General features: G+C 39.0%; 1 protein-coding gene across 5 annotated transcripts in view; it reads right to left on the bottom strand.

The window, feature by feature from the left end:
* sgsm1a (small G protein signaling modulator 1a) overlaps positions 1 to 17,190 on the bottom strand; it is a 36,011-nt gene that overhangs the window by 7,725 nt on the left and 11,096 nt on the right. For 4 of the 5 annotated variants that reach the window (XM_086076475.1, XM_086076478.1, XM_086076479.1 and 1 more), the window contains exons 4-18: positions 12,088 to 12,250; positions 11,847 to 11,999; positions 11,665 to 11,732; positions 9,485 to 9,630; positions 9,148 to 9,285; positions 8,340 to 8,464; positions 7,909 to 7,976; positions 7,644 to 7,807; positions 6,266 to 6,401; positions 4,706 to 4,835; positions 4,306 to 4,370; positions 3,249 to 3,394; positions 1,230 to 1,358; positions 969 to 1,151; positions 26 to 97 (exon numbers count right to left, since the gene is read on the bottom strand). In XM_086076475.1, coding sequence (XP_085932601.1) covers positions 26 to 97; positions 969 to 1,151; positions 1,230 to 1,358; positions 3,249 to 3,394; positions 4,306 to 4,370; positions 4,706 to 4,835; positions 6,266 to 6,401; positions 7,644 to 7,807; positions 7,909 to 7,976; positions 8,340 to 8,464; positions 9,148 to 9,285; positions 9,485 to 9,630; positions 11,665 to 11,732; positions 11,847 to 11,999; positions 12,088 to 12,250 — 1,886 coding nt within the window. The remainder of the gene's footprint in view (positions 1 to 25; positions 98 to 968; positions 1,152 to 1,229; positions 1,359 to 3,248; positions 3,395 to 4,305; positions 4,371 to 4,705; positions 4,836 to 6,265; positions 6,402 to 7,643; positions 7,808 to 7,908; positions 7,977 to 8,339; positions 8,465 to 9,147; positions 9,286 to 9,484; positions 9,631 to 11,664; positions 11,733 to 11,846; positions 12,000 to 12,087; positions 12,251 to 17,190) is intronic. The other variant, XM_086076476.1, reaches the window with a different exon arrangement.

Below are 17,190 nucleotides of genomic sequence, written 5' to 3'. Positions count from 1 at the left end.
TGGTGCAACGTGGTGAGCGTGATACCTGCGTGCTGGTGCTGGAGTCACTCTGCAGACGAGTCAGACTCTGCCTGTCTGAACTCTGGGAGGACCGAGACTGGGAGGTAAAGACAATCAGGCCAAGATATCAATGCATGAGACATCTAAAATGATTATTGTCATTGTTGCCACAATTACCTTGAAAAAGTTACTTAGTTACTTTGCTGATGACTTCATTTTAAAAGTAACTAAGTTGGATTACCAGTTCATTTAACTCTTACTATTGTCATGGCAATGTACATTTATATACACAAATCTCTCTCCTTCTTCCATTGTTATTTTTTCAAAGCAATTGTTCTCAAAGCAATGTATCGCCACACCTGGGTATAGAAAATCAAAAATATTATTGATTTACCAGTGTGTTTATTATTGTCGTTTATTTATGTTTTTTATGCTAGAGGCCTGCAGCCTCTGACCTGAAGAGGATACTTGAAGTAATGGTAGTTATTACAAAAACACCCTGCAGGTGGCAGCAGAGTATAAGAGATCAACCAGGGCCATGTTGAAAAAAGCTCTTTCCCCCACTGTTTTAAACAGATTTGTGAATAATGATGAAACCTAGCTCTATTCTAATACTAATTGCTGCAAAACGGAAGTAGATACAACTACAGAAGAGTAGAGACTCTAATCTTTCTTTTGGTAGGTTCCATGTTTTTATAGCAATAGAAAACAATATTCTGTGGGCCTTGCAAAATCTGTCAAAATCGAGCAAAAAAAGCCGGGAGCGAAGGGGGTTGCTTCAGTGAAAATGGCTGGGATTGAATGAGTTAATCAAATCTAGTCCATAGAATTTCTAAAATCTATCATTTTTACCACAATTTTGTGGGGAAATATGCCTATAAAGCTGATTTTTTTTTTTTTTGTAAATCACAGCTTTGATGATTTTATATTGCAAGACAATAGTTTCCGTGCTTGTCGTTGGGCGTCACCTCATTGCTGACGGTTGAGTCATGATGGACCATCTTTGAAATGGTACTGTCCATGCTCGCCCCGGAGGAGCACTTGGCTAAAGCTGCAGCGTGTTGCTCCTTCTCCCGCTGCCGAACAATCTCCTCACAGCCGAGCCATTCGCGCATGGTCTGCTGGTAGCACAAGCGCACCTGCTCATCCACCTGCAGTCAGAAACGAAGTGTCAAGTGTGGGGAAAGATTTCCGGGGTGGGAGGGAAGGCAATGTGATAAATGTCTCACCTCCTTCCTTTCTGTTTCAGACATTCCAAATTGATAATGCCCCAAGAGAAATGGCCACACTTCCTTACGCAAAGACGGGTCCACGCCACCGAAATAGACCAACCGAAGCAGCTCTTGCTCCTTGTAGGTCTAAAAACAAAAACATCTGCCCTCATTCTCACACTCTATTCTTTTTGCATACACAAGCGAGCATGTTTTTATTTTCACTAGTGCTGTCAAAGTTAAAGCGTTAACTCATCAATTAATCACAATAAATTATCGCATTAATCATGTATTAATGCAGATTAATCACACTATCAATTTTGACCGCAGATGATCCTTGACAGCGGATGGGTACGGTTACGGCAGGTTGCGTATGACATTCATAATATTTGTTTTAGTCAAAATATTGGGGTCTTTTTTTTCTCTTTTTAAATTATGCAAGTAATTAACAGATTAGAAAAAGAGGAGGGTGTGGATTAAAAAATGTGGAAGACATCCTCATAACATTAAATGTAGAAATAAGTCTTCAAATTTGGCGGGCAAAAAAATGTCGATAGTGATTTATCAAAATTAATCAAAATTCTAAGATGTCATTAATCTGTTTTAAAATGTAATCGTTTGACAGCTTTCATTTTCACACAAATGTGCACAAGTCAGCAAATGATAGATTCAAGTCTATAGGGTGCCCAAACCTTTTCCTCTGAGGGCCGTATACAGAAAAAAAAGTAAGTTGTAAGTGCCCCTTTGAAATTCTTCACCTTTAAATAATTAAAAATGGTCAAACCAATCTACCAAGCAATTTCATATTTTTTTTAATAAATTGTACGCATTAATACTATATTACAGCTTTCTGTTAAAGGTAAGATAAGTTTGGGGTGGTCCACAGCCCTGTAACTGACTAGAAATGATCCGCCCCTGCATTATGCTGATCTCCACAATGAGAACCAAAACAAGAGAAATCTGTAGTAAATTGATATTTTTTTAGAATAATTAATTGGGCCTTGATAAGGAGCAGAAAGTCATCAAGGTTGAATTGAGGAAACTAGACTGAATCTGAAATGTGTTGTTTTTTTTATTTTGCTTTCCAAAAATTTTAGAAAATTAATTGGGCAATTATGCTATTAGGTTGGCTATATTTAGAAAAGTAAAATATTAAACAGAGGTTTTAATAGTAGTTTTAGCACCCGACCCCTTTTTTTACACTAACACTTTTCACACCCCCTTTTTAAGAAAGAAATAAGTATAATATTTATATAGGTATAATAAAATAGTGACGTGATGTGGGCTGTTACAAATGCTATTTTGAGAATGTGCTGTGGGGCGCTAAAATGGTAAGTGGGCCGCAAATGGCCCCCAGGCCATAATTTGGACGGCAAGTTGTTTTCATTACATTAATGCTATCTTCTTCTTCTCTTATTTGTTTGTTTTGTTTTTATTTGTTCATTTTTCCTTTCGGACAATCATAGAGACAATTTACAACATTCACTTTTCACATACAATTATACCCGAAAAGAAAAAGGGCTGACGGGATGAAGCCGAAGCTTATTAGTTCCCGTTCCCAGAATGCAATAGGACGCAGATAATCAAAGTGGTAATTCGTCACATATCTAGTTGTGTGGATTATCAAGTTGTTGATTGATGCAAAAGTTCGTCTTCCCAATAGTCTTGAATCTATCATGTGCTGTGGAACGATTACATTTTTTAAACACATTAATAACATCTTAGAATTTGGATTAATTTGGGGCTAGATGTAATTTCCCCACAATTGTCTAAAAAAAATCTACAGCATGTTAATTTCATGAGCCAGGATTCCACTGATGTAAAATCCCAATGTGGACAGTTATACTGACAGAGCCATTAGCGCCGCTTCATGCTCACTGCTGCGAGACTAATGATGTGAGCAACGTAATTAGCAGAGAATGAGCATGGGTGAGACGGCTGAGCGGCAATTGAGAGAGGGAGGGAGGCTGTAAGGGGACATGGCTTGGTGAGTGTATATGAAGAAGAGCTTAATGGGAAATTCATGGTTGTGCTTACGGTACAGTCCTGCAGGAACATCTGCCACACATCTGCTGTGAGTCCTTTGTACGCATCGCACGGCACGTCGGGCGACACAATGGTGTGGTTGACGAGCGCCGAGAGGTGAGTGCGCACGGTGGACAGGTGACGGCAGTATGCCAACCCTGGTTGATGAGACAGTATAATATTCAATCCTTCTATGGAGGCGAAAATGAATACATCACTTCTTTAAAGCCAGTGGATACTGTGTATGCTGAGGCAATGTTATAAGATATTCAGTGATGCCGTTCAAATATTCTGTATGAGAAAATCTTCCCTATTCTCGACTTTTTATGAGCTACGAATGAAGCACAATGTTACAGCCATACTAATAATGCTGGGAAGCATCCTGTGCCTCAACAAATTAGTTATGTGATGATGCACTGCACAACCAAAATGCATTACTTCATATTGTGAATATAATTTTAAGATATATTTTAGCATTTAACAGAATGAACTGCTGGATATTGGATACACATGATTTGAATTTGAAAACTTTATTATAGACTCAAAAAAAGGTCCAGGTAAAAAAATTAAATACATGCTTGATATTAGAATTAATTTCAATATATCAGCAGGGACTTGCTACATGCTAACTGCATCCAGGATGTAAACACAAAATTGTTGAACAAGTTTTTCTCTATTAAAGTATATAATAATGAATTATTTTCAAATGAACTTTGCAATATGCACAGTCAGTCTATGCCAAGATTGTATGTGAGTAGAATTGTCGTTATGGAATATCATTTTGTAGTTCATTCAATAATAACGCTTTTGGTCACAATATTCCTAAATCCAGACTTGACTGAACTAAATCCAGTCTGGATTATAAAACATGATGACATGATGGCTGCATCACCTTATCTTTCTTTCTTCTTATGCTGATTATGGAATAATCACAACTGATTAGACCGCATTACCTTCTTCCATTGTTTCCTTGCTACAGTATAATGACATGAACCTTTATGCCTTTTGTTGGTGTCAACGTACAATTGCACTGGAAAGGTGAATAGTGTGAAATGAAAAGGTCACATACAGCCATAAAATGCCCTAGAGATGATCTGATACTTCATGTTGTCACATAGCAGCTTCAGAGGAGTCCTGAAGAGAAACAAGAATAAAGTCACAGTTCTGGGCATGTTGACATAAACCCTAATGGTACATTTTTTATCCAAGCAGTTGTCTTGACGGCAGATCAATGTCAAAATGAAGCTCTTTATCTATCTCAACCTGTCATAAAGTAAACGTTGCCCATTTGATCTGCTTAGCTCGTTCTCATTGTCCCACACATTCTCATGTCAGTGAGGAAAATGCCACGCATTTTTCTGCCTATTGCAACATCCCGCTGTTGATGTGGCCAGCCAGTGACTGCGCCTCAGCAAACCTTAATAAAAGCGTATCTGAAGCCTTGACGTGATTATTTCTCACTCGCTCACCTCTCTTGGTTGCAGCCTTTGGGCGCGGACCCATCGGAGAGGCTGCCCTGGGAGCAGGATGAGCACGAAGACTTCCTGAGAGTGGGATGCCACATTGCGGAGCTCTGGTCCATCAAATCTGGTGGAGTCACTGCAGAAGGCGCGCACACGCACACGCACACGCACACATCATTACTGTCACCGTCAACGTATAATTGCTTCCTGTGCATGAGCATTAGGAATTAGATGAGAAAATAATTTCATTTTAGGCGGAATTGTGCTGTTCAATGCAGAGCACTGTAGGATCATAAATGAAACAGAATTCATCATAGGCACAGTTTAAAAGACTGAAAACATAAAACAAAATAACTGCACACTATAATAATAAAAAAAAAAGAACAATGGCGATTAAGCAAGCAAAAGCCTTTCTTGGCACAGCGCCTATAATCAATCCATCACTTGTCAATCTTCCACTTAATTGAAGGCTACGTTGTCGTAACGCATGAACGAAGGTGTGACAAGACAATTGGATGGACTTTGTGGGGTTTTATTATTGGGACACATCAATGAGCTTGACCAGAGGCACAAGGCAGGTCAGGAGGATATTAGATGGTGGGAATGAAAACACATCAGATTGAGTGAAGACGGACAGAAGTTGAGGTGTGACAGCCACAGCGTTGTAGCTGCATTCTGGGAATAAGGACCTGTTGGGGGCAACCTTGTTTTAAAGGGGATGCCAATCCCCCCCAAAAAATCTTAACAATATTATGTTCAATGCAGCCCTACTTGTCTAAATACAGTATTCTGGTTAACTCATTCACTGCCATTGACGGCTATAAACGTCAAAAATTCATTTGAACTATTTCTATTAGTTTAACATTTTTTTCCCACTTTTGTTAACAAGAGTATGAAAACCTAGAATTTGTTATTATTATTTATAGCAGTAAGTGAATTAATATTGCGTGAGTGGAATATGAGTTAAGCAGCAAAATCCAGCAGTTACTCAGGTCTCAGGTTACAACCAATCACAGTTCAGCTTCAGAAAACAGGTGAGCTGTGATTGGTCGTTGCCTGAGCAACTATGATGTCATCTTCAGTCGACAGCAAGTGGCAAAATGGCCTCCCCCTGAGATGGATAAAAACTGCTGGATTATGCTGCATAACTCATATTCCACAAATGTAATATTAATCAGAATGTCATGATTAGACTAGTGAGGTCACATATATTATTGTCAAAAAATGTTTAAGATTGACTTCCCCTTTAAAGGGGATGCCAGAATTTTTTTCCCAAACATTTCTAATCAAAACCAATTAAAAGAAAATAGACAAAACATTTGTCAGTATTTGACGGCTTGGAAAAAAAAAACTTATAGTGAAGTTACGACTGATTATCTTCACTAAAACACAATCCAATTACAATACAATAACAATTACAAAACAATCCATACATAATACTTTATGAGTAAGTGTAACATTACGGTGTCGTACAAAAGTGACCCGCCTACAAGTGTGTTTCAGTGAACTAAACGTGAACAAAATGCAAAGGAAAAACAAATGTTTTGTAAAATACAAGCGTCTCACCAAAGTCTGACAAGCTATTTGGAAAGAGGATGCGGAAGACATAGTCAGTGGCCTCTTCGTCCTCCTTATCTGAAACAGAGTCCGTAGATCCGGATCCCTGAGGAACCCTCTTCTTCAGCTTTGGGAACACCTTCCCCTGCAACAAGAAACAATAATTAAATTAATATCAAACGAGTAATAAGAGAAAACAAATAACATTTGCCATTGATGAAATCAATAATGCCTACTTAACAGCTATAGCGAGAACATACTAATAACTTGAATACTTGAATTTGTCAAAAATATCAAACTTGTTATTGGTAAATGGTACACAGTAAATTTTTTAGAGTATATTTGATTCTAAAAGAGTGTATTTGGTCCCACTCTAAACAGAGTCAAATTTACACTTGGAAGATAGCAAAATATTAAATAGTAAATTTTACTCAAAGTACTTTTACTATGTACGAGATAATTGGCCTATCCTATAAAAACAAATAGTTACGTTCTTTTTTTCACTCAGAAATTCAAAGTATATTTTAGAAGGATTTTTTTGAGTAAACATTACTCGTTTATTAAAAAAAAAAAAAAGTTGCACAAGGAAATAACTCACAATCTTCAGCTTAGGAGACGGCCACTCTACCACATGAGCTATGCCACTCAAGGTACGAAGATTCCTGCTGACAAAAGTGATATACTAACACACAGTAGGCGCGGCATGGCTCAGGGAGTAGATTGTCCGTCTCCCAACCTGAAGTTGTGGGTTTGTTCCTCAACCCTTGAGTGACTTTAAAAAAATAAACAAGTACAATTTAGTCAAAATCTCTCCTTAAAATTTCTGAGTGAAAAATCGTTGCTAGTTTTTTTTTTTATGGGATAGGCAAATTCTCTCGTACACACAAAAAATACTTGGAGTAAAATTTACTCTCTTCTAAGTGTAAATTTGACACTGTTTGGAGTGGCACCAAATGGACTTTACAAATGTACTGTGTACATTCTATATTCAAATTGCTTCATCCAATTATGTTAAGTTATGCTGCACCTTTGCCAAAAGAAACAAAAACAGAAATACAGACCATCCTAACCTCTCTGGCAAAATTCACAAAAGACAGAAGAAATTATTCATTCATGTGAATTTAAGATGACGAGTGTCTTCACGCCCGTTCTTATTAATAGCCGTCGAACAAGCGTGGGTGTTTTCTATTATTCCTTTTGCTTGCACTGCACGTAATAAAACATAGAGAACCTCATCATGTGTGCTGGTGCATGTCGCGAGAACATAAAGCCAAAGAGTCATCAGCTGCGCAGTTCATCTATTATCGGTTTATTGATCAGATCCAAAATGATTTAGCGCCAGTGCTGTGACTAACGAGACATTTGAGTGACGACCTCAGGCGCTGACCTTTCCCCTCTGAGACCAGAGAGGCGGATCCAGCTGACCGTGCGGAAGCAGACCATTTTCCAGGCAGGAGAGGAACTGAAGCAGGTGGCCTCCTTTAGGGAAGCGAAGCGGAGGCCTTTGGATGCCATCCTGACTGACCAGCACCACTGTGCCCCCACTGTCCACTGCAGATGAAATGTTTTCACCAGTGCTCTTCATTGCCAGATAAAATAATAATAATAATAATAATAATAATCAGTGGATAATTGTGATTGCCTGGGCTTACCTTGTTGATGGCAGTGCAAGTACACAATATCTTCAAGAGGGATTGTCATTGCGTAGTCCCAGTACACACTGCAATTCATCCAGTGAAAACAATTTTTTTAATCAAAGGAAATAATAGTCAAGGTTGGGTAAATAGATAAGCAAAGGGCAATAATCAAACCTTCTCGCTATAAGAAAGCACACAGAGGAATATTACATTGCTAGTTGGTCTGACAGTGTCTCAGTCAATAAACCACCTGCAGGCCGCCTGCCTGCTGAAAATAAGCCTAATTAGATGAGCTGTGTTTACTCTGCATACACAGAAACGCGCACGCTGCATTATTCAGAAACAACCGAATGTTCAAGTGTTTTCCTGACAGCAGAGTAATCTTGCATCCTGGCCTTGACTCGCTCATAAACACACGCCAACATCAAACGTAAACAACACATCACCTTCGTTCATAGTCCAAGTCGCCAACAGAGCCGTTCATGAGTTGATTGGGTGTCCACTTCAGTGTCATGAGCTCCGCCGTCTGATGTAGAGAGAGGTAACCGAGGATAGCCTCCATGTCGTCCCTCTGCAGCAGCCGTGATCGAGGATGGAAGGTTTCATCAGCCGACATCACATTTGAATGTGGACTTAAAGAGGAAGTCAACTTTCAACATTTCTTGACAAAAAATATGTTATATGTGACCTCACTAGTCTAAACATGACATTCTGATAAATATTAAACTTGTGGAATATGAGTTATGCAGCAAAATCGTCGTTTTTATCCATTTCAGGGGGCGGCCATTTTGCCACTTCTGTCAACTGAAGATGACATCACAGTTGTTCAGGCAACAACCAATCACAGCTCACCTGTTTTCTGAAGCTGTGCTGTGATTGGTTGTTACCTAAGGCCTGAGCAACTGTGATGTCATTTTCACTCGACAGCAAGTGGCAAAATGGCCGCCTTCTGATATTGATCGAAACTGCTGGATTTTGGTGTTTAACTCATATTTCACTAACACAATATTAACCAGAACACCGTATTTTCACTAGTGGGGCTGCTTAGAACATATTGTCAAAAAAAGTTGTTGTTTTTTTCCTCCTTTAAATGCATGTTTAGTAGAATTATTTTTTCAATAAATTATAATAAATGACAGTGTCAGAGACAAATTATGTTATTAGTATTTTTTTGTCGTATCTGTACTAGCTAAAACTAAGTATTTCTTTGTGTATAGTTTTTTTTTGGGGGGGGGGGGGGGGTCAAACACTTGCCGGCTGAACGAGCACATTGTTTTTGCCAAAGAGCAGCGTGGCCCTGTTGTTTTGATGTAGGGACTCCACGTAGTCGCGCGCTGATGGCGAGGGAGAGGGGCGCTCGTCCATGCTGCCGCTGGAGTGGCGCTTCTGGATCTGAAATATGATGAAATATATATAAAAAGACTTTGCAGGTATATAAAGTTTCATTTACCCCGGTGTGTGAAAATGTCAATGTTTTAACATGTTTTGCCTTGACACGCACTGACTTCAAAAGATTCATTGGAACCGAATACACCCACAGAATCATGAAAATAATTTGTGACAAAAAAGGTGCGGCCAATTCTTGACTTACACACAATGCGGGCCTCTTGGTGGGCGAGTCCTGCCTGCAGTGACCGCTGTGGATGCGATGCCTTTGCACCAACTCGTCAGCCGAGGGATCGGTCCAGAAGTGGTCGGCTGTCTTCATCTTGGTATACTCCAAAGCACAAGGTCCCACTGTCATGGGGAGGTTCACAGATACATCAGGACACCAGCTGTAAAATCATGTGCATGCTCGAAAATATTACAAACGCATTTTATTAGCATTACGCGTACAATCGAATAAGATCGAATATAAAAGCTGTATGCAAATGTTGTCTTTAAGAGCGATGACGATACACGATTTTTCCAAATTATTATTCCCACTTTCTTCAAATCATAATTTTCAAGTCATTAACCAGTATATAGGTTGAATGTCTTTGAACAAACCTCTTAATGATGAGCAGTATTTTTTTTCCCAGAGCTGCAGTTTGGATATGAACTTGAACTTCCGCCCACCCTCATGGATATTTTGCTACTGCCTCCCACCTCATAGATCTTTCGCCTGAGGATACTCCAAAGGTTCTCAACAGGATTTAGTTCAAGAGAGAACGGGGGCCAAACCACAAGTTTTTTTCCCCTCCAGAGCAGCCAATGATGCAGATACTCCTTTCATGCATGAATATGATTTTGTCACGAAAAGCACGCTTCTTCTTTTGTTCAGAAACTCCACATACTTTTCAGAAGTCATTTTCACACCCTCAAGGGATGTGAAAGGATGACTCTACCACCTTCTTGCTGACGTGTAGGTTTTTTTGGTGGCCAATTTCATGCTGCACGGAAGACAGAACACTCTGTATCCTTGAGTCGACACGATTGGCTTCTATATTTATATAGACTATTTAGAAAAATCAGAGAAAAATATATTTTGCATAATAATTTGGAAGGTGACAATGTTCAGTTTTACATAGTCAGAGATGTTTTAATTAAATTTAATTGCAGCTGTATTTTACAGTGTAGTACAAATGGATTGCGTCATCATTTATGAAGTGTTTGTCATATGTTGGGAGAGGCAAAATGATTGTTTCAGAAATGTCCCAGGACTTGTGTCACAAAAGACACATTCCGAAGCCAAACTGTTGAGTTTTCCGCTTCACTGTGGGCCAGACGATCAACCAGAATGTTTACAAAGATATCCTGTGACGTTTGCTACGTTTAGTGTACGAGAGTTCTGGCAAGACAAGTCGTGGCAATTACATCGACAATGCCCTTAGCATTCGACAGTACCTGGCCGAGAAAAACATTGCCCTACTGGAGTAACCTCCTTACTCACCTTCCCCCTGTTTCCCAACCTCAAAGGGTTGATAAAAAATTTAAGCAGGGTTGGGAATCTCACAATTCGATTTGATTCAGAATCGATTTTCGATTCAGAATGATTTTTGATTCAAAATGTTTTGATTGACAATGATTTTCTGCTTCAATTTATAGATGTGCATCTACTCCAGTCTGACCCGCTAATGCTAATTAGCGCGCTACTCGCGGCACTTTTATCACTCAAAAGAACGGCTATTAATACAAAAATGCTTCAGAAATGTATACAGAGAAGCATGTTAACATTACTCACCGGCATATGCCTTTCCTACGCTGTAAAAAAAGAAGAAGACTTTTATTGGAATAACTTGATCATGACTTTTTCTTTCTACTCTCTAATGTGGCTACAACTTAACAGTGTAACAGAACGCGCGGAACCACACTGCCGCTTTGGCACACCCCTAGAAAAGGCTGCAAAGTAAGTTTGACTCCTGGGAAAAATCGTAGTTTGGGTTTGAAATATATATTTTGCGAAAACAGTCCTGGAACTTTTCTGACGTAAAGTAGCCTACACTTAAATGAAAACCTCCCTGACAGTCCCACTCAAAACAAGGCAATATTATGATCATTACGATGAAAGGCATAATTATTATACAGCTCTTATATTAGATTTCATCAGATTTTATATCAATAGCCCCCGGTACTAAGCATAAATCTGATTAAATGGGAATTGAAGGTCCCTGCTGTGATTCACACAAAACACTTTTAGGCTTCAGTAGCGGTACAATTAACACCACAGGAAAGGGTAGACAGAAAAGCTTTTAGCCCGCTAAGCCCTCCAATACTTTCATGTATGAATGAACCCAATACACGTTTGTTAGAAAACTCCAGTAAAAGCTTGCTCATAAAGTCACAAATTACCCAGCAAAGAAGCAAGGATAGGTCCATCTACAGGGTCCATTAGAACAGCCTCTTTCTCATAATATTTACTGGAAGACAGATAAATAGGATGAGGATCAGGTCGGTGGGGATCAGGACACAGTGTTCCTGCAAAACTCGCACACAGAGTTGAATAGCATGACATTTTACACTTTGTAAAGCACCTGCTGTTTTCCACCAAGAAGAGGACAATCTTGTCCAGCACCTTCTCGAAAAGAGCCGTCCGAATCCATAGGTTCTTAATGGCCTTCGGAGTGAGGCTGGGAAGCCGAGGCATTCTGCGCAGGCTGTCCTGGCTTTGCAAACTTTGGCTTCGTCTGCAAGTGGACATTACAATGTTGTCGAGAAATAATGACGTGCCGGAAGCGACGCGGAATCGTTGTCTGCCGTTTGCTTTTCGCTCACTTAGTCTCGACGATTTGCTCCATCTCCTGGGCCTTCTTGCACAACTCCTCGGCCGGGGGAAAGCTCTTGCCCACCTTCATGAACAGGGCGGCGATTTTGTTGCTTCGAAGGAAGCCCGCCACTCGACGTTTCAGCCCGTGCAAAACACATGCCTCCACCGCAGCTGTTTGGGTTAGGGTGGGGGGAGGGGGACGGGGGTGGAGATAATGTTCACCACATCTGTATTGATGATGGAATAAATAACAGTCTGGTTTTTTTATTGATTTTTGTTGTTTTCAATTATAAATTTATAAAATAGCAAGGTTGTTTTAGTGACACAGGCCTCCCAATTATGGTCTTTTGTTTAACTCATTCAACCCCCCCCCCCCCCCCCACAATTAAAAAAATAATAATTTTAATACTTGACTCCCAAAAACGTATTTACATGTTTATTTTATTTTTTAATGCAAGAGCATACAGAAGGCTTTGATGCAGCTTCTGACATGAAGAGGTGGTAGTTATTGCAAAAACATAAACGGCTAGCAGGTGGCAGCAGAGTATAAGAAATCCACCAGGGACATGTTGCAACAAGCTCTTTTTGTCAATGTTTTCACCAGGAATGTGAATATTGATGAAACTTAGCTATATTCTAATGTTAATTGCTGCAAAAAGGACAAAGATACAAATGCACTTTTTTCCTTGATGAAAGAAGAGACTCTAATCTTTCTTTTGGGAGCTTCCATGTTTTTATCGTAATAGAACACAATATTATGTGTGGCCTTACAAAATGAGTCAAAATCCAGTAAAACAGCCGGGAGCGAAAGGGCATTGCTTCAGTGCAAATGGCTGGGAGTGAATTAGTTAAAAAATGGATAGATTGGATATTCATGAACTTAACTGATTAAAATATTCACTGTTATAGTGCAAATGTTTTATTTACTGCATTAAATGAAACCTAAATGTGCCGAAAAAGACTTTCTTATATTGCAATGACAACTGAGTGGTTTTAAGTGATATAAACAAGCAATGTTTAATGATGGAAAAGTAAATTGAAAACACCAGCTTTATATAAATGTTTAATTGCCGCTGTCCTGTGAATAACATTTATGTCCATTTTTTAAAATATATATATTTTTATACATTTATGGGATGAAACTGAATGCAAACTGCAAATTTATATTGTAACCTGATCATTTGTTGTGAAAATGTCTATATGTAATTGATATATTTTAGCTTGTACAGGTCGGTTGAGTAGCCAAAAATTGTACAAGAATGAGGTCCGTTATTGAGAATAATATGACTCAAGTATAAGTAAAAAGTATTGCTCCAAATTACTTGAGTAAGTGTAAAAAAGTACTCAAGTACTGAGTAACTGGTAAGTTCCGATAAAAAAAATCAAAATCAAAACATGAACATCAAATTAAATTAAAATAAAGTACATATCTGAAAATTCAGATATTTCTGAACCATATCACGTAATACAAAACAATAATGAATAAAATCATCAAATGACAAATAATAAATAAAAGAAAACCGTATCTGCATCCGCAAACAGACAAGCTGACTAAAGCCATGGATTGCTGTAATCATGTCCTGTGGTCTAATGAGACCAAGATAAAGTTACTTGCTTCGAATGGTGTCAAGCGCGTGAGGTGGCAACCAGGCGAGGAGTACAAAGACAAGTGTCTCCCAAAGTTATTAAATGCATCCACATCATCATCTTTTCAGTTTATTCCTCACCCCACATGATATGTCCATAACAAGATAACACACTATGGGCGGAAAACCCGACTGCCCTGTGCTTGAAGGCCTACATGGCAACACCTGAAGCGGTGTTGACATTTGATTCCTCTTCAGGACTAATCCTGTGCTTCTGTTCACATGGGGTCACATGGAAGACCGTGGTTGCTGTGGCAACCCCCGTTGATAGCGAGATAGAGCTTCGGCGATAGGGAGGGGCGGCCGAGACTCATCAGCATCACAATCTGTGTTTCCATCATCCTTCAAACACAGCGTCTCCTCTCCTGCATCCTTGCCGCTCTGTAAATGTGAGCCGGTCGTTTGCGCTGTCGCCGATCAAACCACAATCACACAGGCTCCAAGTAAGTTTTAAACTTCGGCGTTGCCGGTGAAGGTGTCAGTTTTCCTCCGAGACAGAACGACATGAACGAGTCTGCATCTTCCTCCATTTTACTCAATGTCTCCCTTTGCTGCTTCTAACCAAGCATGACAGCAAGACATATAACAAAGCATTTGTAAAATCGAATTAGGCACCATCGATGCTGACTGACCTTGAAGAAACAACAAAAGCATACATGAATACATTTATCCGACAGTGGATATGAAAAGTCTATAAACTCCCTCAAGGTTTTCGAGATCTAAAAATGAGACAAAGGAAAATCATTTCAAAACCTTTTCCACTATTAATGAGACCCATAACTATACAAAAGAGAATTGAAAATAATGTGGATGCCAATGTGCGCACGTTCATAAGTGGGATGTGGCTGTGTTCAGAATTAGCCAATCACATTCAAATCTATGTTAAATGGGAGTCGGCACACACCTGCCACCAATTAAAGTGCCTCTGATTAACACAATTGGATTTCAGACCAACATCTGGGCATTTCCTGACATGTTATTTTTTTCAACTGTTCATAATTTCCTTCACCTTAACTTCCAGTTTCAGCTGAAGAAAAATAGCCCCAAAGCAGGATGCTGACACAAAATGAGCCTAAAATAACCCTAAAACCTAAACCAGGGGTGCTCAAGTTCGGTCCTCGAAAGCCCCTATCTAGCCTAGTTCCCATGTTTCCCTCCTGCAGCACAGCTGAATCTAATGATCAGCTCATCAGCAAGCTTTGCAGAAGCCTGATAACGATCCTGATCATGAATCAGGTGTGTTAGTGGAGAGAAACATGGAAAACAGGCTGGATAAGGGCTCTCGAGGACCAAACTTGAGCACCCCTGCCCTAAACCTTTTGGAATTGTTGTCCAAAAGTTCAACCTAGGTTTCATGGAACACATGCAAGTTTTTATGTATGATAAAAGGGAGGAACTATGAACAGTTCAAAATATCAGTCAGTTTTAGCACCAAAAAGAAAAAAAGTGAACATCAAATTAAATACTGTAGGTTTGAATTATTTTTTAGAAGGGGTGTGAAGACTTTTTTTTTTTCATCCACAGTATGTTCCGATAGAGATCGACATACTGTAGCTGCTCGCTACAATGGCCCTAAATAATTGAACGAAGGGCCATTTAACACCAATCACGTCGTTTATTTTCATGCCACACTCTCTCCATCGCGTCTGGATGGTTCGGACTTTCCGCGGCAGCTCATCAAAGGAGCCACGATGTTGAAGGCTAATTGCTCCCTGGAGAGCTGGCTGAGCTCTTCTCCCATCCTCCATTCGCTCCATTCTAGTCTATGCGGACCGTGTGGTAACAAGAGACACGGTGAGATGGTGAGAGGGGGAGGAGGAAGGTGGCTGACAACAAAAGCGAGCATGAAGAGGCGATTTTGTGAACTGCTTAGTGTCCATTAAGATAAATGACATTAGAAAGAAACACTCTCCTCCGACTGACCGGTTAGGCTTTTAAAAGATTCAGTGGATAATGTTTATACTGACAGCAAAGGAACTTGATGATGCTCTCCCATGAATGCACTATTAAACACAAATCCTCCCATATTAAATATTAAACACACTGAATTGTTGTGTAAAAGGAGACCTTCAATCATATTTTAATTCATTCACTGCCATTGACGGCTATAGACGTCAAAAATTCATTTGAACTATTTCTATTAGTTTCACATTTTTTCCCACTTTTGTTAACAAGAGTATGAAAACAAACTCAATTGTGAGTTAACTATTGAAGTCATGCGATTAATTAATAATCTTTTCTTTTTTTAAATTAGGCCCCTCAGGCGATTACAATTTTTTCATTGTAATTAATCACATGACAACTAGTTAACTCAACATTAATCCCAAATTTTATATCTGTTCTAAATGTACAATACATTTTTTCTAGGTTTTCATACTGTTGTTAACAAAAGTGAATTGAAACAAATAGAAATAGTTCAAATACATTTTTGACATCTGTAGCCGTCAATGGCAGTGAATGAGTTAATAAAATCTGTGTAGCAAGTGACACCATATTTACATAACCTTCACTAGCTAAACTGTACAAAGAGATTTCAGAAGAATGTGCAACATTCATTTACCTACACTGAAGTTCATTTCTTTTTAGGATGTAAAATGCAAAACTTGTAATTACCCAAGTTTTTTGCACCACACACACAAAAAAAAGCACTAAAGATGTGAGATGTGAATTTTCTTCTAATCTAACGATTTGCAGCAAAATCTTGTGTCTTTCAAGCAATTTGATCTCATTTTCTCACAGCGCTTTTCTCCCGGGGCGCTGACATGCTCATTGATGTGGAATAAGGATTCAATTGAATTAAATGTCACGGTGACCGCCGCTTCAGACACTTGGAACTGTTCTGACATGTGTTGGGGAATCAGACAAATTAACGTTTACCACCGTCATGCAAGTAAGATGTTAGAAAACCTTTCAGAAATACTTATTGAGGTTTCAGTGAATTACAACTCTTTTGTGTTTTCTTTGGATTTCTATTTTTTATTGTAATTTTTTTTGCGATGTCACCACAGGAGGCTACTGGTCAGAGTAAAACGGAATTTATTTTAGTCATTCAATTGAAAAGCGAGACTTGTATAATCATATAGATCCATTGCACACTAGGTGAAATATTTCATGTTTTTTTTTTTTTTTTATAATTTAGATGATAATGTAAAGCTAATATTCTGTAAAGCAATCAAAAACTTTTTTAACCCCTTCAGACCTGCATTTCTTTCTGCTAGGCAATTATTATTATTATTATTATTATTTTGTTGATTTTGACTCATTTCCCACATAAGAACAGCATGGGATTTTTTTTTTGGGGGGGGGGGTTATCCCATGTTTTTATTTGTTATAGTGGGCGCCAGTATAGTATGGCTGTAGCATGTTGTCAGTTTACCAAGCTTACAGTATATGTAACATTTTTAACATGAACATCATGCAAATCAACTTGCGATTGTGATTGGTTAGCAATTATGAACCAGAAGT

The sequence above is a fragment of the Leptonotus elevatus genome, chromosome 5 (genome assembly GCF_054856555.1).
Source record: "Leptonotus elevatus isolate MCC_2025b chromosome 5, RoL_Lele_1.0, whole genome shotgun sequence".
Taxonomy (NCBI): domain Eukaryota; kingdom Metazoa; phylum Chordata; class Actinopteri; order Syngnathiformes; family Syngnathidae; genus Leptonotus; species Leptonotus elevatus.
Note: the sequence above shows the minus strand (reverse complement) of the source record. Positions and strands in the feature narration are given on the sequence as shown.